This window comes from Helianthus annuus, chromosome 12 (genome assembly GCF_002127325.2).
Source record: "Helianthus annuus cultivar XRQ/B chromosome 12, HanXRQr2.0-SUNRISE, whole genome shotgun sequence".
NCBI classification, from domain to species: domain Eukaryota; kingdom Viridiplantae; phylum Streptophyta; class Magnoliopsida; order Asterales; family Asteraceae; genus Helianthus; species Helianthus annuus.
In genome coordinates this window covers 9,311,353-9,333,993 of record NC_035444.2, presented here as the reverse complement: position 1 = coordinate 9,333,993, position 22,641 = coordinate 9,311,353, and the positions used below count along the sequence as shown (strand labels likewise).

General features: G+C 32.4%; 2 protein-coding genes across 2 annotated transcripts; both read right to left on the bottom strand.

Annotated features, from left to right (window-relative positions):
• Nucleotides 1-415: 415 nt before the first annotated feature.
• On the bottom strand, nt 416-3,185 carry LOC110892398 (protein CHLOROPLAST IMPORT APPARATUS 2-like). The gene is made up of 2 exons (XM_035981168.1): nt 2,388-3,185; nt 416-463 (listed from the first exon to the last, which is right to left on the bottom strand). The coding sequence occupies exons 1-2, from the start codon at nt 3,183-3,185 to the stop codon at nt 416-418; spliced, it is 846 nt and encodes a 281-aa protein (XP_035837061.1).
• A 14,568-nt stretch (nt 3,186-17,753) lies between these two features.
• Nucleotides 17,754-20,722, bottom strand: LOC110894021 (transcription factor bHLH35). The gene is made up of 5 exons (XM_022141180.2): nt 20,560-20,722; nt 20,279-20,444; nt 19,895-20,125; nt 19,610-19,780; nt 17,754-18,067 (listed from the first exon to the last, which is right to left on the bottom strand). The coding sequence occupies exons 1-5, from the start codon at nt 20,652-20,654 to the stop codon at nt 17,978-17,980; spliced, it is 753 nt and encodes a 250-aa protein (XP_021996872.1). The 5' UTR covers nt 20,655-20,722; the 3' UTR covers nt 17,754-17,977.
• Between the last annotated feature and the right edge of the window lie 1,919 nt (nt 20,723-22,641).

The window sequence follows — 22,641 nt, the reverse complement described above, 5'->3', positions numbered from 1 at the left end:
GGTTATTTTATAACATAAAAAAATTAATTCTTTAAAAACTCAAGCATAACCGGGGATTAAAAGGTGTTGACATGGGAAGTATCGTTTAATAACATTATATATCACAAGAAAATGCATATAAAAAATATGAATGGTTGTTTTTTTATTCTTGTAATAATTTAGTGTTCAGAAATGATACTCATAAATTTGATACTACGAGGCTATTTATATAATTATTAAAAAGGAACAAAGAGTTATTTTTGGATTAATGTGACAAAATTGTTTTGGATTCTCTCTATTCCCTTCCTATTCTTATTCCTCAACACTAACTAAGTGGTGTAAGAAAAAGGTTGAAATGTGAAAAAGAAGAAAGTTGAGGGCCATAGTAGGTAAAAACAGTAGAAGATGGAGGGGGTAAAGTTTAAAGTCAAGTTGCTCATGTCTCCTCACAAGTGGGAGAATTTGACCTTCTAACAAATCGCCCCTGCAAAAAACAACAAACAAATTATAACAAATCAAATCTTGAATTTAAGAATGATAAGGAGACAAGCAAGACCAAGTCATTTTTAATCATACAAAATCCAATTACTAGATTTTCCTATTAGTTAAAGTTTTACCTTCGATCTAGATCTAGGTCGTCAATCAGCATTGACTTTCCGAACTTAATACCTGATTTTTTTTGAAAAAAAATTGCGTATGCCTTTTTTCTTTATAACGAACAAAACTAGCCTCTCGTACCCCTCCATTCTCTAATTTTGCCTCTTAAACAAAGGATATAACAATAATTAATGTTGTGTTTTCACTGACTATATTTTTGATAAGTCGTTAGCTGTACGGCCTACATATACATGTCATATAAAAATTTAACACATAGTGTTATGTTGCATCCATCACAACCCTACACCTAATATAAATAGTTTTTTAGTAGTTGTTTTAATTTGAAAATATTACCTAAAGACATTAAAAGTATAGAAACATTATTCATGTTAATTTGCTTTAATATAAAAAAAAGCCATAACATCTAATCTATACTATATAATAAGAGAAACCTGATTTTGAACATGTATCATTCATTGAAGATGTCTACATTTGTAATTTTCTACCTTTTCATACTTAATATTATTATTTACCAAATTGACACTTTTTTATTTAGTTTAGCCTTATCTCATAAAATATTCTTATTTTCTGAAAGGCAATAACATATAGGCTTCTAGGTACTATCCTCAAATCAAAATAATGTATATGTTTTTTTTTCTTGCATGATATTCAAATTCTATTGTATAAGTCTACATGATGCTACACGATTTAAGGTTTCAAATTAGTCACAATCTTTTGATCAATGAGATAATGAGATCTTTCTAAATTACAAGTTTTGTATCTCTTTTCTTGTAATTTGTTGTTGGTTTGAGACTTCTTTTCTATTTTTTTAAATGTGTCCTCAAAATTCAACCATTCATTAATCACAATTACTCACACGTATAAAGGATTCCAATTAATTCTACGTGAAATTTATAAAGACTTTTTGTTATACACTTAATTTCATATATAATCTAATCTAACTTTTAATAATGTATATATGTGTGGACGCTCGGAGGGCAAAAGTGAAATTGCACTAATTTTAACGTTATTTCACTAAATTTGTGAAAATAACGTTAAAAGCGGCGGACGGTTAATCATGCATCATCATCATCACGTAGTGGCGTTGATATCAGAAAGACAAAAGGGAACATGCACTAATCGGTCTTTGTCCCGATTGCTAAGTGTTATGTGCCTTATGTCCAAAGCTTGATGCAAAACTACTATCGAGTCGGGAGTCTTACTGAAAGCAGCCTATACATCTTACTCTCCTCAAACCCTACCTTAGCTTTGCTATTTGTAGGATTTATTGAGTATGATGATGATGATGATGTTGATGATTTAGTATATATAATTAGATTTATTCAACCCGTATAATACACGGGGTTTATAAAGATATATTTTTTTTATTATTTAGTTTATAGAATTACATTTATCCAACCCGTGAAATATACAAGGTTACAAAATTACATTTATTTAACCTGTGTAATACACAGTGTTTTTAAAGATATAACTTTTTTTATTATTTAGTATATATAATTAGATTTATTCAACCCGTACAATACACGGGTTTTTATTATTTGGTATATAAAATTACATTTATTCAGTACAATACATGAGGTTCTTAGAGATATAATTTTTTTTATTATTTAATATATAAAATTACATTTGTTCAACCCGTGTAATAAACGAGATTTTTAAAAAATAATTTTTTTAATTTAGTATATAAAATTACATTTATTCAACCCGTGTAATACACGGGGTTCTACTTTAGTTTTATTAACTATAGTAAACATGTAAAAAAACATAACATCTAATTTTAAACCACTTACATGAATATCACTTCCCGGGGACTCCGGCACCGGCGACCCTGTTTCCGACCAAGCTTTCAAAACCTTGTCATAACTCAATTTTAACATCAACCGCGGCCCGTTTTCAATGCCCGAACGCTCCTCTCCGACGATCAAACACTCCGGTTCCACCTTCATCACTTTCTCCTTCTTTCCAATCTGCGATTTCTCCGTTTTCGTTGCCTCCGGCGTCACATCGACCGCCGGAAAACTCCACCAGTCCCCTTCACCCACATACTTCATTGCCCTCACTCCATTTCTCAATCCAAACCCAAATTTGCACTCCAAATTTCCCCCAATTCCCACCCCCACCGGATACCCGAAACAGGGGTTGTAATAAAAATTGAAATTGAAATCGAAATCGAAACAAAAACAAGATTTTCCATTGGCAATGTCATCTTTTTCGACAACCGAATTCGGGTTCCCCAAAATACTATCAATCCCCTGGCCAATTTCCTCATCAAGCATCGACTCTGTTTCGAAATCGTCATGATTCCCTTGTTCCAAGGAACTCGAATTCGGGCTCCAATTCAAATTCCCATTAAACTCGATTTCCCTTGGTATTCCGAGTTTCTCCTTATTGGGCTTTTTGGGTAAAAGCAATTCTATTGGATTGTTAAACAAATAAGAATGTTGATTTGGTAATGTGGAGTGGTTACTATGTTTTTTAGTGGTTGAGAAAATGTTGGGACAAGTTGTTGAGAGCAGAGCAACAGCTTCATTGTATGTTTGATTCGGCCTTTTTCGAGTGGTTCGTGTCTTTCGAGTGGAGACGGGCATTAGCGAATCACTTGAACCTAGGGGTGAGCAAATTAACCATCATAACCGATAACCGAACCATAACCGACATAACCGAACCACGAATAACCGATAACCAATATAACCAATGGTTATGGTTATGAAACTTTGTATAACCGCTCAATCGGTTATGGTTATGGTTATGAAGCTTTGGTTAACCGATATTACCGAAACCGAACCGAACTTGTAATGTTAACTTTATATAATGGATTTGTGTTTTACAAAACCATATAGAGGGTTTTTACTAAGATAAAAGTATGTTAGTAACAAAATGATCTTGATGTAGATGCCATTTATTTTGATAAAGAACTAAGGTGTTATGTCCATATTTTTTTTTTGTTTGAGAATTACCTTATTAAAAAGAACCCCAAATCAGTAGTTTAACCAACAAGTTTAGTCTCCGTTATCTTATAAAATAGGCTCAAGCTAAGTTCAAATCGTGCACAACCCTATTTATTTCAAACCTTGCTTGATTACTCAACCGAAATTAACCAAAACCGAACCATAACCGACTTCATAACCGATTTACCGTAACCAAAGTTTGGTTATGGTTATGGTTACCAAAACTCCATAACCGAACTAGCGGTTATGGTTATGGTTAATAGTAAAAACCGAACCAAACCGACCCATGCACACCCCTACTTGAACCCGAAAGAGTTGATGAAGAAGAACATGAATTTGAATTTGAATTTGAATTTGAAGATGATGATGAAGGTTTAACAAGGTTTTCAAGATTATATCCATAAGTTCTTCCACTTAAACAAGATGACATTTTTTGGATTCCAATCACAAATATGAACTAAACAAACAAAAACCCTGAATTTATTTATGGGTATTTGGATTCAGATCAAGAAATGTAAAAACATCCAAAACAGAGTAAAACAGAGCATAACATCAAGAATCACTAAATCTATGGAGTATTGAGATCAAATGTGAGAATTTTTAGAAACCAAAGTCAGAAATTCACATAAATTGTTGAAAGTTCTTGTAAAGATCAAGAACCCTGAACTCTAATCATTAAAAGTTGCTAATTTTTGTGTATAAACAAAATGATTGGATCCAGATGAATATGAGGGAAAATCCAAAGGAATTTAGAAGAATGAATGCACAAAACCCAAAATTGAAGTGACAATGGACATGGAATATGTAATCTAGATCAAGATTTATGGGCGGGCATTGAGAGAGAGAACATGGAAGAAATGCGTTGGATAATTTTGACAAAGAGCCACATCTGTCTATAATTCCACATCACACATCTTTTTATTTTATTTTTTTATTTTTTTACTTTTTACATGAATTGATTAACTTTTTGTAAATCCTTTCAAAGACACTACAATTACGTTCAAAACTTGAGGAAGACGCAATCTGTCTTATTATTCGAACGGAAAAGTTTTGCATTTACGGATAATCTCTACTAAATAATCTCCACCCTTCATCTATTTCTTTACATGTTTTTGTTCTAAAATTTGATTGAACAGATGAGTGAGTTTGATTATCATCCATATTCAACAAAACAAGTATGCAAGAAATGAAGAAACAAGAAAACATCGGATTGAACAGATATGACGGAGTTTGTTTATTATAAGTAGGAAATATTACAAGTTTTTCCCTTTATCTTTATACCACTTTTCAGGCGGTGTCATTTTTAACGAATATTGACAGGTGGTGTCCTTTACTAGGTATTTTGTTGCAAATTTAGTCCTTTACACCCAACTCAGTTAAAAAACTCTGTTAATTGTTGACAGGCGGTGTCCTTTACTAGGTATTTTGTTGCAAGTTTTTTGTTTTTTTTTACTGGAAGCTCATTATCAGATAGATTTTTTTTTACTGCAAGTTTAGTCCTTTACACCCAACCCAGTTAAAAAACCCTGTTAATTGTTAACAGGCGGTGTCCTTTACTAGGTATTTTGTTTTGAAGTTTAGTCCTTTACACCCAACCTAGTTAAAAAACCCTGTTAATTATTGACAGGCGGTGTCCTATACTAGGTATTTTGTTGCAAGTTTAGTCCTTTACCTAGGTATTTTGTTGCAAGTTTAGTTCTTTACACCCAACAATTAACAGGGTTGGGTGTAGGACTAAACTTGCAACAAAATACCTAGTAAAAGACACCGCCTGTCAACATTCGTTAAAAAGAACACCGCCTGAAAAGTGATATAAAGATAAAGGACAAAACTTGTAATTTTTCCTATTCCAAAATGTATCTTACTAGGTCAGAATTGAACGCCGGATTGTAGACGCAGGAACGTCGATAGTGTTGGAACGTTAGTATTGAACGTCGGATTCAAACATCGGTAGATAGGTATGGATTTGAACGATGGAACTTTGACTGAACGTATAAGTTGGGACGATGAACCTTCAATTGAACGATGAAAATTGGAAAACCGTTTTGGATTTTGGTATACTATATTATAATGGGGAGTTTAAAAATCAAAATTGAATATAGATACAAATTGTGAAGAGTGCAAGTGTATTATTGTTAGCGATTGGAAAATAATACACACCCATTTGTTTTGAATCTTCTAAAACTATTAACATCTAACTAACAACCCAAAATCTGGCAACGACAAATGATCATACGTTACTTAGACAATGGTTTAACCAAATTGATAGGAGTTTAAACTTTAACACAAATCTCTGATTTAGATGTAATATCAATAAATCTGATAACTAAATAGAATAAAAAAACATTTTTGTGTGCCTTTAAAATTTCTAATACCAGTCACTAAAAGCTATTAATAAACGAAGGCAAATGAGTAGTGTTTGTGTTGCCCTTTGATTGGTTGAATTGAATGTGTTGTTGGTTGGCTCTGATCAAGTTATATGGCGGTCGTGGCCTCATCAGTGTGAAAACAGCCACACGTCACATTTGGTGCCCTCCATATAAAACCCTAAACCCTACTCTACGCTTTGTTTTTACACCCACTGTTGAAAGGGAGATACAATGTGGTGATTATCGGCGCCATACGGAGACAACACCTCCAATCTGGTTCGTGAACTACCGTACAAAGAGAGAGAGATAGAGAGAGAGAAACCGGGTGGTCGTTCCTGATGGAGTCATGGCAATGGTGCTATATCTTTCGAGTTTTCATGGCGACGATATTGGTCCATAGGAACACAGCTGAGACGACTATTGGTGACCGGATTTGACACAAAACGACGATGACGTAATTGCCACATTAGTCAACAATGGGAGAGAATCAGATAATATCATAGTTTTCTTTTCTCTTCAAGCTCAACTACAGGTTTCCGTTTCAACAAAAGTCCCTTGTAACTAAATGATATAACAATATTAGACCTCTGCTACAAATTATATACACACACACATATAGGTATCCCATGTTAGTTACAAAAACTCTAAAAACTGAATGGATGGACATTATGCTGCCACGTGTTACACTTTTCGTTGCAACATTTTTCTGACACTAACACAATTTTTGTAACAGTTGAGAAATAATATGTTACATTTTTCAGTTGTTCACATTTTTTTGTAACTCACTTGTTACACCTTTTTATTGTTTTTTAACAGCAGTTTCCTAGATTATTTGTTGTGTATGGATTTTAAAATTTATATTTTACATAGTTCTTATTTTGTAATGCACATAACAAACATGTTACATTTTTTACAACGAGATTTTTATGTAACAATCCAGTCGTCACACTATTCTGTGTCAAAGAAGAGATGAGAAAGAAAAATGTAAAGTTGTTACGCTTTTGGGTAGATCGCACTACAAGAAAAACGACTTTTTGCGACGAAGCAAAATAGGCTTTTCACAACTAAATTTCGTCTCGATAGGCTATGGCGACGACATTTTGTCGCAATAGGGTCGTTCCTATTGCTCGGTCGTATTAGGCTGTTTTTTCGTCGCTATACATGGCGTCGCTATAGGTTAACAATCTTTTCCTTTTTAATCTTAACTAGGATTGCGAGCGCCGCAATGCGACGGGGATTCTTTAGTTATAACTAAGTCGATCTAGGACCCGCACGTTATTTTAAACCTATCAAACGGGAAAAAATAGACGATGTAAAAACGTTCACCCACACACGCACGTTGCGTCGTATTAACTCGCAAAATTTAGAACGAAATGTAAAAACGTTAAACCAAAGACGCACGTTGTGATGTGTTAACTCACTAAATTTAGAACCAAGCATAAAGCGAAAAAATAACGGAAAATGAAAACTATAAAGGACCAAAGTTGAAAGTAAAAAAAGTTGCGAGGATAGATTGCAAAAGATAAAAAGTTTTGGGTTAAAAGTAAAAAAAAATTGTCTTGGGTTAAAAGTAATTTATGAAATACTTTTGGGTGAAATGTAAAAAAAAATCTTTTTTTTTTGGAAAACCCCCAAAGCCATGGTTACAACAACCATATGCATAACCATTTTTTTCTTTCAAACCCCACAAAACACACCCTGCATTGCGGTGGGGCGTAAAACGGTGTCAAATAGTACTAATGCCACACAACCGTCATCGACCACCAACACTGACTTGACCTAGGATCTGTGTGTTGCGACGAACCTGTCAAACATGAAAAAATAGAGGTAAAAACGTTGAACCACACATGCACGTTGCGCCGTGTTAACTTGCAGAATTTGAAACAAAAATAAAAAGTTGAACGACAGTCGTACGTTGCGTCGTATTAACTTGAAAAAATTAGAACTATACGTAAAACAAAAAAATTGTGAAAGATGAAAAGTATAAGTGACAAAGTTGTGAAGTTAAATTGCAAATAATGAAAAGTTTTGGGTTAAAGTTGAAAAAACAAATTATGTAGGGTTAAAATTGAAAAAGGTAAAAACCTTTGGGTTAAAAGTAAAAAATCAATTTTTTTTTTTGAAAAATTCCCAAAGCCCAATGTACAACTTATATTGCATATTTTTGTTGCTAATTTATAATATATAATATGTTTGAGTTACTAAAAAATAAATATTAAATAATTTTCATCTACAGAGACGAAATTTCGTCTCAACACATATTTCCCCAGAGCGGGATAATTTCCCCCAAACTCGCCAACCCTATTGCAACCAATTTTCGTCGCCATAGGTTTTGAAAAATGAAATTTTGTGAAAAACTTATAGCAACCAATTTTCGTCTCTATACATGACCTTTTGCGACGACTTCATTTCGTCGCTAAAGGGCTTGTCGAAAAAGCCCAGTTTCTTGTAGTGAGAGTGAATTTTTGTCTGAAAAATACACTTTTTGTACATTTTTAATATCAAGCATTTGATCATTGGATGGTAGAGGTAAGTTTTCAATTTGAAGTGATCATGAATGGTAAAACAATCTATTATTATATTATTATCTTTTTTAATTTTCGATATCATGTGATGAACCGTGTCATATTTTTTGTGCTTGTATCTTCGATTCAACGCCTCAACAATTTGTGATATGTGTGGCTACTTCGATCAAGCCTCTCAACAACTTTTAATTTGAATGTTTTAGTTTTGGTGTTTTGTTACTTATTTGATGATTTTGGTTTTCTTTATTTATTTGGTTTATTATACTTACTTTACTAGTATTTTAAGTATATATTTTCTTTATTTTTTGATAGTATTTAAATTGTTTTATTTTCTTTAATTACTTTGTCCGTTAACCTTTTTAAAAACCGTTTAGATTTTTTTTTTCAAGATAAAGTTGTGATCAAAATAAAGTACTTTTTTGTAACGTAAAATATATATCGAGTATTGGTACCGTAACACAATTATTGGTGTACTCATACTTTAATGTTATTGTACTAAACCGAATCAGTATTGACCAAAATAACATTACCGGTACAAATATTCAATTTTATGATTTTGACGTGCCGATATCATTTTAAACATACCATGACTTTGTTTTATGAGTTTTCTCTTTTGATTGTTATAACGAGTATCGATACTTTAACAAACTAAACCGATACCACTAGTTAATTATTAAAACTGACAAGTTTTTTATACAATTCATATACTGAAATATCAGGAACTTAGGAAAAAGATATTACTATCTATAGATATTTAATATATTATCCTATGAATAATGTTATTATAATACATAAAAGTTAAGGAGTAATGATGAAAAAGATATAACATTTATCTTTTACAACAAAACGTTTAAAAATAATATGAGTTGGCAATCATTGGCACATGCAAAAAAAGACAGGACATTGGGATAACCTGATTCGAAAATATTAGGTATATGTCACCCCATGCTAAACACAATAAAGAGCAAATTTATCTGCTTACATGGCACAAGATGATTGGGTATCTTAGATATCTTAGGATGGCATGAACAAGATGTGTGGCAGGCAGACATTAATAATATTAGACTATACGGTTATAGTGTGCGAAAGAGAGTAGTCTTTAAAAGATGCTTCTTCACGTAACCGTCTACATAAGAAGGTGTGAGGATGGATCTAGGGTGTGGAGGATGGGTCTAAATATATATATATAGAAAATGTAAAATACATTACGCCTAGTCTTTAAAAGATGCTTCTTCACGTAACCGTCTACATAAGAAGGTGTGAGGATGGACCTAGGGTGTGGAGGATGGGTCTAAATATATATATATAGAAAATGTAAAATACATTACGCCTTAACATACATCACGTACGCGACCAAATTACGCACGTTATTTTGAAAACCCGCACGTTATAAACTCAATGAAACAAATAATTAATCACGCACGTTATCACGCATGCCCTACCTCCAAGTTCAAAAATCGCATCCCCTGTTCTACGATGTGAAACCACTGTTACTGCCCTGACTCTACTTGAATCAAAGCTTGATCATGTTCATGCATCCTCTATTCTACGATCTGAATCAAAGCTTGGTCATGTTTCTCCATCCTCTGTTCTACGGTCTGAATCAAAGATTGGTCATGTTTTCTTCAGGCTCTGTTCTACGGTTTGATTTCGATGGTGGATATTTTGATGAAACTTTTCAACATCAACGATGAATGTGAACCCAATTCGATGATATTGACCGAACAATAGCCAATTTGAAGTGAAACAGAAAGAAATTTGAACCCAATTCGATGAAATTGATCAAACCCAGGCTAAATGAAAATTTGATATAATCACGCATGTTATATGAAATAATCACGCATGTTGGTTTTTTGAGTTTATAACGTGCGTGATTTTCAAATGAACATGCGTAATTTGGTCGTGTACGTGATGTACGTAAAGCCGTAATGTACGTTAACCTTCCTCTATATTATATGTGTGTGTCTGTGTATAAAGAAGAAGAGATAAGCCCGGCGAGCAGACGACAATGAAGACGGGGCCGGCCCTAGGGGGCGGTGTGCTGGCCCTGCGCCGGAGCCCGCCGGCCCTAGGCCGGTCCACATACCAAGTAGCCTTACTACTTTATGTAAATAAATTGATTTTTTTAGAACAACGACTTTCTTGTATGAGGCTAAAGCACTTTTCAAGTTGGAGAGCCATGATCCCCTATTCTGACCAGACTATGTTGTCTTAACCGAGCCCATGCTGTCTTCAGAGTTTAGCTTGGGGTTCCCTCGGAAAACCACACCGCCGACTGCCACCTGACAACCGCGGTGCCACCACGAGAGTTGAACACTCTCTGGCGTAACACATGGTAGAACGAAAACGCAGGTGGCCTCAAGAAAGAATCCAGCACCTCTTGTGAGGAGGCTAGGCTCTATCTATCCTTCCCTAATCTACCAAAATGACACAAGTGAGGATTGAACTTGTGTCAACCCAAACCTTCCTACCATTAGGCCACAATTATTGATGTCCACCGAATTGTTTTTAATTATTGTAAAATATTGATATTGAAATTGAAGAGGCGGATTGTTTTAATATAAGACATATAAGGATGTTTAACTAACATATATTTGTCAACATAATTTGTAATCCAACCAGTAATTATATCGAATCGACCATTTTATTAGTCAACTGATTGAATCAGTTTTAATAACTTCTGTCTACTGAAACTCAAAAAAGTATATAAATAAATTAATTTGATTGTTTATTTTTATATATCTACATTTGTGAAGGTTACTATTTACATATGTATTGGTAAACGATACAAAATTTAAACACATGCATATAAAAAGTTAGGTTGATTGTTTTTTTATACATATAATCTATGCATGTATATATAAGATAGATGTCATATGTCTTCATACTCATCATATATTTCTGATGCAAGTAAGGCTATAGACAAATTGAATCAAACGAAGTCTTACTCATATACGTTATTTTAGCATTGAACATATCAACTTACTAATAATGGTTCGTGAACACATATCAAATATAATTTTCTTCTTCATATTCATTTATTAAGGAACTGAACTTGTTCACGAACACGGTTGAGTATATACCATATTAAAAGATAAAAAGACAACATTATTAGTGTTTAGACGTAATCACCTTTTTAAACACTTAATAATAATAATAATAATAATAATAATAATAATAATAATAATAATAATCCCAAAACAAAGGTACAAGTTCGATTTAATAATCATAAACATAATTATCACAAAGTAGTGTTTCAAAGATCTAAGTTTCTATGATTTAACATAAACTAAACAAAAAAACGACCATGAGTGGACGTAAATAGACATATTACCGAATGTTCACAAACAAATTAAATGTACGAGACCTTTTGTTTGTGTCCATTTATTTGATTGATCGAACGGAAATTGTTGTTCATGTCCGTTCATTTATTAAACGTAACTAAACAAACGAATATAATCGAACTTTCCGTCAAATGATTCACTGGACATACATCAATTTATTGCTAGTCGTGGGTAAACTTTATAAGATGATGGGGAACCTCACACATATATGATACTTAAGTAGTTAATATTCTTTCTATTAAAAGATGATAGATGTTATTTCTTTTTTAATTATTTAGTATTCATATATTATCAACTGGGGGTTGTTTGGTAACTTCTGAATAGGTAAGTGTTGAACCAGTAAGTGTTGAACAAGTAAGAGGTCTGAACCATTAAGAGCCAATATAATGTTTAACCATTCAAAGGCAAATGACTGACCAATTCAGATAAGAGGTCTTAACCATTCAGACTCGGTATAATGCTTAACCATTCAGACATCTTCACGCAAAACAAACAACCTGAACTATTAACTACAAAACCAGTAAAAGGTCTGAACGATTAAGAGCTAAAACAAACAGCCCCTAACACGTTATATGTCACTAATCTATTAGGAAAACTCATTCAATAATGTCACACTTCCATCTAATGAGTAGTAACACCTTTCCATCTTGACCATCTCCAACGAATGATTCAACTTACCTCCATCTTCGGCGACTACCATCTCCAACGCCCATCACCACCTACCCACCCCCCCCCCCTTACCCTAAACCCACTTTCAAAAACCAAACCTAACTGATTTGATGTTTGTGTTTCAAAATCATTAGGGATTAGATGTATCTGCCGTTAACTGATGTAAATACATTATCAAAATGGTGATAAACAATAAAAGCCTTCGTCTACAAGTTTGATCCACACTTTCTATAATACATGTTTCAACATTGTTAACTGAACCAACAAATCAGAAAAATTTCCACATAATATGAAAACCACATGCCCGTGGCTTTATAGCCTAGTGGTATCTTAGGGATGGGATAAGGCTTTGGGACCAATAGGTCCTGGGTTCGATTCCCACAAGGGGGTTTTTCCCATATTTATTGGGTTTCCTCCTGAATTGGTGTATAGACATTATTGCCTAGTGGAGATGGATATGATCGGGTGGTTCCGCTGGTGGCACGATGATACTCCAGTGATCCGTCAGTGATCCAAATTTGTCGTTCAAAAGAAAAATATGAAGACCACATGTCTTTTTTATAAACTCTGTATCAGTAATTGAAACTTAGATTTTGGGAGTTGGAGAAATGGTTTATGGAGGTTAAACACCCCGGGTTAACTAGTTTTACAAATAGTTTTCAGAAGACCACTACTTTGACATATAGAAAAGTCATTGTTTATACATATAATGATATAAATGCAAGCAAATTCAGTCACACAATGACATAAAACTTGTATTACCTGATAACTTATCAATTTAACACACAAACAAAATCGAATATGTTGTATTTAATTAATTCCATGATGTTTGTGTTATTGTAGGTGAACCTCATTGCCTAGTCTATTGCAAATATTTATATAGTTATTTCAAGATATATGGATCGTTTTGAATCTAAAATTCCAAGTCAAAATGTTTTTAAAAAACCAATTTCATACTGTTATATAGATTAGCTAAGGGTGATGTGTTGGTAACAACACGGTGTAAATGCACTAGTTTTGTATATTTTTTAGCATTTTATCGAGCCGTTTTGTTTTGTGTATGTTTTATCGCACTTATGTTGTATAGTATCTTGCAGGTTATAAGTGTGCTAACGAGGAAAAACGAGCTCTAAAGAAGAAGATCGGAGCACATGGCTGAAAAGAGAAAAAGAAAACAAATAATTTGTAAAAGAGGTGTGCCCGTTGCATTTGTTGGCACCGAAAAGCTAGCTGCATATGGAGAGGTGATTTCAATTGGTGGATTGAATCCATCGGTCAATCGGAAGTTAAGTTTAACAATTGCGCATATTTTTCAAACAAAACTATCGGTTAATAGTTGGCGTTCTTATATTAAGTTTGACGTTGAGATATTTTCTTCTTCTAGTTTTCATGGACTTATTGATTCAAAATTAGGCGGTGACATTTTGGTAAATATGAGGTTTGTGCGAAGTATAGGGGAAAATCTCATCCATTGATCTCCCAAGATCAATGGCTCAAAATTAAGCGGTCACATTTTGGTAAATATGAGGTTCAAGGAATTGAAGAAACAAATAGAGAAAGGGTATTCTGGTCTTTTTCTCATTGAACTCCTTCCCCTTGATTTTCAGATGGTTATACTTTTTTCACACTTTAATATTTTTTTAAAAAGTTACACCGTATTAACAAGCATTTCATTATCTTTAAAACGAGCAACCTATTGCTATAGTTTTCTTAAAAAGATTACATGATTTTGAATATCTATTACGTGATTACGTGATTTTAGATACCCAGTAAGTGACTACGTGATTTAAAATACCCATTACGTGATTACGTGATTTAATGAGTTGAGATCATGTACACAGTGCTATAACTGTAAGAACCGTAAGAACAGATCTGAGCCATTGATAGTCTAAATCAAGGGTTGATATTGATTACAAATAAAACCCCTATAATTAATAATTAATACTATCAAGTTAAGGGTATTTTAGTCATTTACTCATTTCCCATAAAATACTAATTCCACCAATTTTTTTAAACTAAAATAACTTTTATATATTTCATTAATTTTGGAAAAAAAAATATACCATAAAATCAAGTATTTTTTTTTGTCTTTAATATGAATAACATATTGCTATACTTTTTTTTATTTATAAAAATGACTTTTAAAAAAGTTACAAAAAGGTGTTTTATAATTGTGCTAGTTATATAATTGGAATGTGCTAATATGAAAATATATTGTGTTGATTTTAAATGAGTACCATATTGGAATGTAATCTTATGTGTTGTTATTTTTTTCATTTTGTATTGTTATCGGGATCCTATTTAAAAATAAATTTGTTTTCTACTAGTTATGTAATAGTATGTGTTATTTACAAAATTAAAACAAAAATATGAAATTGTGTTAGTATGTAACAGTATGTGTTGTTTATAAAATGTGTTGTTTATAAAATTAAAAAAAAATGAAATTGTGCTAGTTATGTAATAGTTATGAAATTGTGCTACTATGTAACAATATGTGTTTATAAAATTAAAAAAAATGAAATTAGAACAATATGTGTTGTTTATAAAAGTAAAAAAGAAATGAAATTGTGCTAGTTTGTAATAGTATCTGTTGGTATTTTTTTGTGTTGTTATTGAGGGCCTATTTAGAAATAAATTCGTTGGAAGGTCGTTATTTTATTGTGCTAATATTGTTTATGTTGGTGTTACTATCAGATGCCCAGACGGTGGTGTTAAGAGAGTGCTAATGTCGTTATTTGATTGTGCTAATATCGTTTTTTGATTGTGCTAATGTCGTTGATAATGGAAGTTCCTTTTATGATTGAAACGAGAATGCTGATAATGTGGATGGTCTTATGTTATGCTAATGTCGTTTTTTATTGTGCTAAGATCGTTGATAATGGAAGTTCCCTTTTTATTGAAACGAGAGTGCTAATAATGGAAGTTCCTTTTTTGATTGTGCTAATGTCGTTTATGTGGGTGTGCTTATGTTTTTTTGTTGGTGGTGGTGGTTCATGCAGGTTAGTTTGATCTGGATATGTTACAAAATTCAAATTTTGGTTTGAATTAATTTGGGCGGATTTAGGGATATTTTGATAATTAACTTTAATTAGTTATAAATAAATAGGGTCAAAAGATCTAAATTACCCCTAAACTAATTTTTAATTGAAGAACACTTGTTATTTATGTATTAGTTCTTATGGTTCTTACAAACATAAGAGTTTGTATTTGATCCCATACCTAGTACTATATGTGCAACCCCACCAAGTGATTACGTAGTTACGTAACAATAGTTGACTATGTATTATAACTATTATTACGTGACTATGTGATTTTGAATACCCATTTCGTGATTACATGATTTCATTATTTTTTTATGTGAAACCCCACTGAGTGATCACGTAAAAACAAAACATATAATACATAATATTTCATATGGAATACCTAATATTTCAGATATGATCACGTATTAAGGATTAATTATATACAAAACATTAACCAAATCAACCTATAATAACCACATATTCTCATATATTAGGTATTTAATCACGTAATAAAGCATAAACAATCAAGTTCTTATTATTGAATGTGTAATCAAGTAATAAGCATAATTGTAATAACTTTAGTTATAACAAGTCATATTGAATGTGTAATCACGTAATGAATTTATATCAAATGTGTAATGATTTATGTTTAATGTTTAATGTGTAATCACGTAATGTTATTAAAAAATCACGTAGTCATGTATTGAGTATTCAAAATCACGTAATTGGTACTGAGTATTCAAAATCACGTAATAAGTATTCAAAATCCTGTAATTTTTTAAGAAAACTATAGATATAAATTGTTTGAATTAAAGAAAATGAAATGCTCATTAATACGGCGTATTTTTATTAAAATAATATTAACAAATGAAAAAGTTAATCAATAGAGAAACTAGTTCACTTAAAAAAAGACAAAATTACCATTCCTGCCAAGAACACTTGTCATTTCCTCTTTCTCACATATGCTTTGCACTAAGATTTTGTCTTGTACGGGATTCTTTCTCTTAATATTTATATAATAATTAGGATTAAGACCCGCCCGCGTTGCGGCGCGGCGCGGGTACATCGTAAAATTGAATGGATTAGTCCAAACGTTCTATGATGCATTAACCATATGAAACCACATATTTCGACGTATCCAGTTGAACTCAATGTAACTTGTATAAGCATTATGATTGGATCAAACGTAAAGTAAACAAATTCATATCGAGCAATCATAACGTATTATGTGTACCCAACTCATACATAAAAAACGTAACAGGTATAAAGGAAAATCAGACACATGTAATCGAAAGGGAGTAATTAGAGTTTCGAATAAAAGGGAAAAAAGAAACCATAATTTGACTCTACTCGGTTCGAAACAAACTCTACGAAACATACATAAAATAAACACATAAACAAATTATATTTGACCTGAATCATTTCCCAAAAAAGTTTACGTCGAAACGTCGAACAACTTAAATTTATACTGAAACGTACATAAAAAATATGCACGTAAAAATGGTTTTTTTAAACGAAAACGTATTATATTTGACCTAGAGTTGTTTATAAAAAAAGTTTACGTCGATATGTATAACAAATCATATTTATACCTACTCGTACATAAAATATGCACGTAAAAAATAGTTTTTAAGTAAAGAAAGTATAAGGGTAAACCGAAACAAAATATTAGTAAAAAATTTAATAGGTTAAAAACGTTCGTAAAACCATGCCAAGTAGCACTAATGCCACACCGGCATCGACTCCCAATATCGGAAAAACTCGTAAAAATAAAATAGATAAAATGGAAAAAATACCCCGAACGAAAAGCAGACTTAAAATCGTTGAACCACGCACACCCGTTACAGTGTGTTAATGCGAAGAAATTAAACAGGAGCGTAAAACGTAGAAAATAACAACTTAGTCGATCAAGGACCCGTCCATTGCAGCGAATTTGCCAAAAGAGGAAAAATGGACACGTTGCGACGGGCCTATCAAAATCGAAAAAGTAGAGAAAAAAACGTTGAACCTCACATGCACGCTACGACGTGTCAACTCGCAAAATTTAGAACGAAACGTAAAACAAAAAACTTGCGAAAGATAAAAAGTATGAGGGACCAAAGTTGTATATAATAAAGTGTTGGGTTAAATTATAGAAGATGAAAAATTTTGTGTTAAAAGAAAAAAAATTAAAAGGGATTAAAATACAAAATATGAAAATACTTGGGTTAAAAGTGAAAAATCAAATTTTTTTTTGAAACTCACCCTAAGCTAGGAGTACAAATCACAATGCACAAAATAGTTACTAATTTATATAATTTATATTGTATAAATATGATTCTTACAAGTTACAAGGAACTCCCTCTAAAGAAGGTTATGTTATTGATAGCTCTGGACTAAAATACCCTTACGAGAAAACAAACCAGGAAAAATCAATAAGAAAAATACTCCTTCATAACTAATAACCTAGGCCAAAAAGGTAAACAACAAAGAAAACAAGTTTTATTTTATAAAAACAGGACATTAGGTGCTCATTGGGCTTGAAGGATCATTTAGAGCTGATACAGCATTATGAATTTGCATCTTCAAGAACTCTATTTCTTCCTCGCTAGCCTGTAGAAATTATGGAGCATTGATTATGTAGATTTACACAAATATAATATAATATAATGTAATATATTTAACATATGTATTATTAAATTAATAAACATGTGTGATATATGATTTGTAATTTTGGAATGACAAGGATAATAGTATTATTCAACACCTCGTTTATTATATGAAAGTTGTGCCATTTAGTTGTACCCTTCATAAGGCTAAGAATCTTATTTTGACTTTTCATGATTGACAATTGACAATCTAACATAAAACAACATGTAAGTTTTATAATATAAAGACAAATTGATATATGCGAATGACCCTTTTGAAGAGACAAATCTTTTATGTCCAAGTTTTATGGATAAGGCCAATGGCCAATCTCGACATTTTCGACCGGGGGGTCAAAACGTATACACCCAAAAAAATCTATAAAACGGGGTTGAAAACTTATATACCAAAAAAATTATATACAAAAACTACATACTCTCCACTATGGTACGCCCCCATTATGATACGCCCATGGATAAGGCCATGTTAAATAAAACCGGTTAAGGTTAAGAAATGTTGTAACCATTTGTATATGGAAGACAACAACATTTGACAAGAGAGAGAAAATAAAGTTGAAAAAACGTATTATTTAACATATTAAAAGCAGTTGGTATAACGTCTATTTGGTTCTTTTGGTGCCGCAAGTAAAAAGAAGTTATATATTTTAATATCACTTTACATGGATGATAATACAATAATAGTATACGTTATGCAATTAAAAATTAATAAAGGATATGGTCGTGATTTAACCACGAATTAATAATGCGATACACTAATCTCTATCAATTATTGGCCAGTTATTAAATTACAACTTAATCTAGTTTATAATATTCTTTATTAGCGAGACTTCTAGAGAAATAATTATAAATTAAATTATCAGTTTTTAAATAATTAATTTATTTAGTATACGTTTTTCATATGCTGATCATTTACGAAACAAAGAAGTGTTGCTTTTTGTGAGGGTGAATGTTTTGTTTTGTTGCACGCTAGTATTATTTAGAGCTGACAAACATGTCTACATGAACATGTTGTTATTATGACAAGATACAATTGTGTATACCGGGAAGAATTAAAATTAAGTTGAGAAACTCAAAAACCTTTATAAAAACCCCATGTAAGATTTTTATTTTTTTTAAAGAAATTGAGAATGTAACATACATATATTTGAACATTTTTATAAAAGAAAAACAAAAAAGCGTCGAATAGTTTATTTTTTAAAAGATATTAAAAATTTCATGTTACATAATATATATGTCCAAAAAAATGTAACATACAAATTTTGAACATTTATTTAAAAATAAAAATAGTAGGCGCTTTTTACATTTTATAAAAATATTCAAATAAATATATGTTACATTCCCTGTATTTTTAGAAAAAATTAAAAATAAGTGGATTTTCGTTTTATCCTTTACCTCAAATAGGTTTTCGTTTTATCATTTACCCATATATATATATATATATATATATATATATATATATATATATAGAGAGAGAGAGAGAGAGAAGGACCTGAATGAAGAGGGTCATGAAAAGGGTATCTGTAAAAGCAGTAATATTGACAGTGAGAACACTGAGCTTCAATGATTCAAACACCTCACAAATCTTGGCCATTGTGTCTCTTCTTTTCCTACATTTTAAGCTAACCAACACTGTCTTCTCCCCCACATAGCACACTTTTAACTGTCAACACCCAATTCATAGCACACTTTTATCAACAATATATACAAGTTAACTTAATTCCAATAAAAAAAATAATACAAGTGTTAAGTTAAAAAAAGAAAACTCAAAACTTACCTCAATAATTTCAAGAGGAAACGCCCTTTCTCGGGAATCCAAAGACTGATCAACCCTTTTCTTTTTCGTCCAGTCTGTTGGCGCAATCACCGCATCCTGATCAAAATCAAACACCCCAGATTCTGCTCTCTGAGCCTCGAGTTCCCTTATTTCGTCTTGAATACGCTTCTCTTGATCATTCAAATGTTGAATATAATCAATTGCATCTTTAATTATTGATGCTTTATCCATCTAAAAACAAAAGTACACACAACTTTAAAACTTATAAACCATGTTGTAATTAATACAAAACCAAAGGACCAATTATGCAAATAATTCAAAGTAATAAATAACGCGGCAGTCAACTGTTCATACAGTTAAATAATCAAGTGCAAGAGTCCACACCTTAGTTATGTTGGGGACCACTGCTCTAAGTGCAAAGAGCCTATCATTGAGCTTCTTCCTCCTGTTCCTCTCGGAAACAATGTTTTTCGAAGCCGCCGACGACTGCGGTCCGTCGGGAGAACTCGAGTCGTAGTAGCTGGAAACCGTGTCTCCTAATGCGCCAAAACTGCGCGTCGAGAATTGGGAAAAATTAATATATGATTCAGTTCGGTCCAGTCCAGTTAATAGCAGATAAAACAAAAAGAGAACGATGAATAATGAATTAATGAATAATGAATTACCTATCGAGTTCTTCGGTTTGGAGAAACATATTGGTTTCCCAGTAGTTCTGATACTCGTCACCGATGTTGGTGAATTCGTCAATAATGTCATCCATGAAAAATGAAAACGGTAATATAGTGACTGAGAGAGATTTGGGGGAAAAGGGATTTTTGTATTGTTGTAATTATAAGTTGTTATTGCACATGTGGGGGGCTATTTATAGGGGTTGTTTTGGTGGTGGGGTTGGTTGAGTCATGAGTGGATGTAATTTCTCTATGTTTTATTTAATTCATTATGTTTTTTATTCTTTTCTTAAGTATTAAAGAATTATATATCTTTACTATATGGATGGTGTCATGAAATTACACATACTATAGCATATCATTTTTTTTAACGGCTAAGATGGCTACGAAGACATCTGCTAACTCTGTTAGGGTGAGAACAAGCTCTTAAACTTTGCTACGAGTTCGAATCCTTTCCAGTGGTGTTTTCTTTCATTATGTATGTAGAGATTGCACTTTGTAGGGATATATACCATAACCACCTCACCAAAGTGGTGATGGCTATTATACTGTACTATCATAGTTTGTTTGTGATAGGATGGACTAGAAATTGTAAATCATTTGAGTAGGGGTTTACTTGATATTGATGATTCAAAACTTATAGGGGTATTTAATAGAAGTGATGGACCGTTTATTGTACCGCCTTGAGGAACGTTGTCGCTAAAAGCTTACATGATTCATATCTCAGTATTTCTTTTCCGATAAGCCTCGGAGATAGACAAGACCAACAAATAGAAAAATATATTAAAATTTTAAAACAACAGAAACAGCTCTATCAAGAAGCTATAACTCATAATACAAAGTTAAATAAAAAAAAAACAAAATTACATCGGGCATTTCAATCTTTTTTTTTTTTAACGGCTATATGTTTGATCCAATGAAAGAATGTAACCTTGATATCTTCAAGGACTTTAGTTGGTGTTGTTGAAGAGTTTATCATTACTAACTTTCCAAATGGACCACTATTTGGCATTTAGCCAACACAATCAATTAGATAAGGCTCTCTACTAATTATTTCTCCTTATTGTTGTTGCCTCTTTAAAGATCTCATGCACCAAATTCCCATCTAAAGACATAACCTTGCACCAAACGTCTATTCTAACCCAGATTTTTTTCTTTCACAAACTTGCAGTTTACCAATAAGTGATTTTCAAACTTGCAGTTTACTCTATAGATGTTCAATCAAATCCGCTCGAAAATTCAAATGTGATTCCCTGTCACGTATTAAGGTGGAGCGAGAGTGTATGATTTTTATTCATTTTTAAGTACTTTTTTTTACTCTTTTATCAAGTTTTAAATTTATAAAACGCGATACAACACTATCATTCTCTACAATATGCTAGGACAAGTGCACTCATCGTTGGCATAGTATAGTGATGGTAAGATACCGGGTCGTCCAAGTACACAAGAGTCTTTAGTGCCGTAATATCGTCGACGTCTAATCTAATCAATTTTGAGGAAAAATTTTTAATAAGTAAAATAAAGAAACTAAATAAATAAATGAACAAATAGACAAGATAGAATCACTTGGCTCCGACTCATCTTTTATGTATCCTTTGATGATTTCCGCGCTTTGGGTTTTTTAAGAGATTATCTTAATTATAGTGGCATGTCCCTCTTTTGAAGGCAACGCTACCCTCAGCCATATTGGTCTGAGTCAGCAGGGATACAGTCCCGCAAGGACGGAATATTGAAAGATAATTAAGTAAGTTATTAATGCAAAATGTGGCATGTTCCTCTTTTGGAGGCAACCCTACCCTCGGACATATTGGCCCGAGTCAGCAGGGATACATTCCCACAAGGCCGGTTTAAAGTTTTAATAGTAATTTATGTATAAAGGATCCAAGCTGTTCTTACTTCCCCCAATTTGATGCAATCTGCCTCAAAGGAAGTCCTAATAAGCTTGAATCAAGTCCTCGCAGGATCACGAGGCAAGAACTTTACCCATACCACTTTTCTAACCCCCTTCCAGGCAGTTAACGTGTTTTATATAGACCATAAAGATACGGATGAGTGAATTAACGAAACATGAAGAGATGA

Excerpts from the sequence above, each read along its gene's own strand:
- LOC110892398 (XM_035981168.1), bottom strand. The coding sequence starts at position 3,185 with ATGCCCGTCTCCACTCGAAAGACACGAACCACTCGAAAAAGGCCGAAT. Across the intron at positions 464-2,387 it reads CCCCGGGAAGTGATATTCAT|GGGCGATTTGTTAGAAGGTC; the intron begins GTAAGTGGTTTA and ends TGTTTTTTGCAG.
- LOC110894021 (XM_022141180.2), bottom strand. The coding sequence starts at position 20,654 with ATGGATGACATTATTGACGAATTCACCAACATCGGTGACGAGTATCAG. Across the intron at positions 20,445-20,559 it reads CAAACCGAAGAACTCGATAG|TTTTGGCGCATTAGGAGACA; the intron begins GTAATTCATTAT and ends CTCGACGCGCAG. Across the intron at positions 19,781-19,894 it reads TTCCTCTTGAAATTATTGAG|TTAAAAGTGTGCTATGTGGG; the intron begins GTAAGTTTTGAG and ends GGGTGTTGACAG.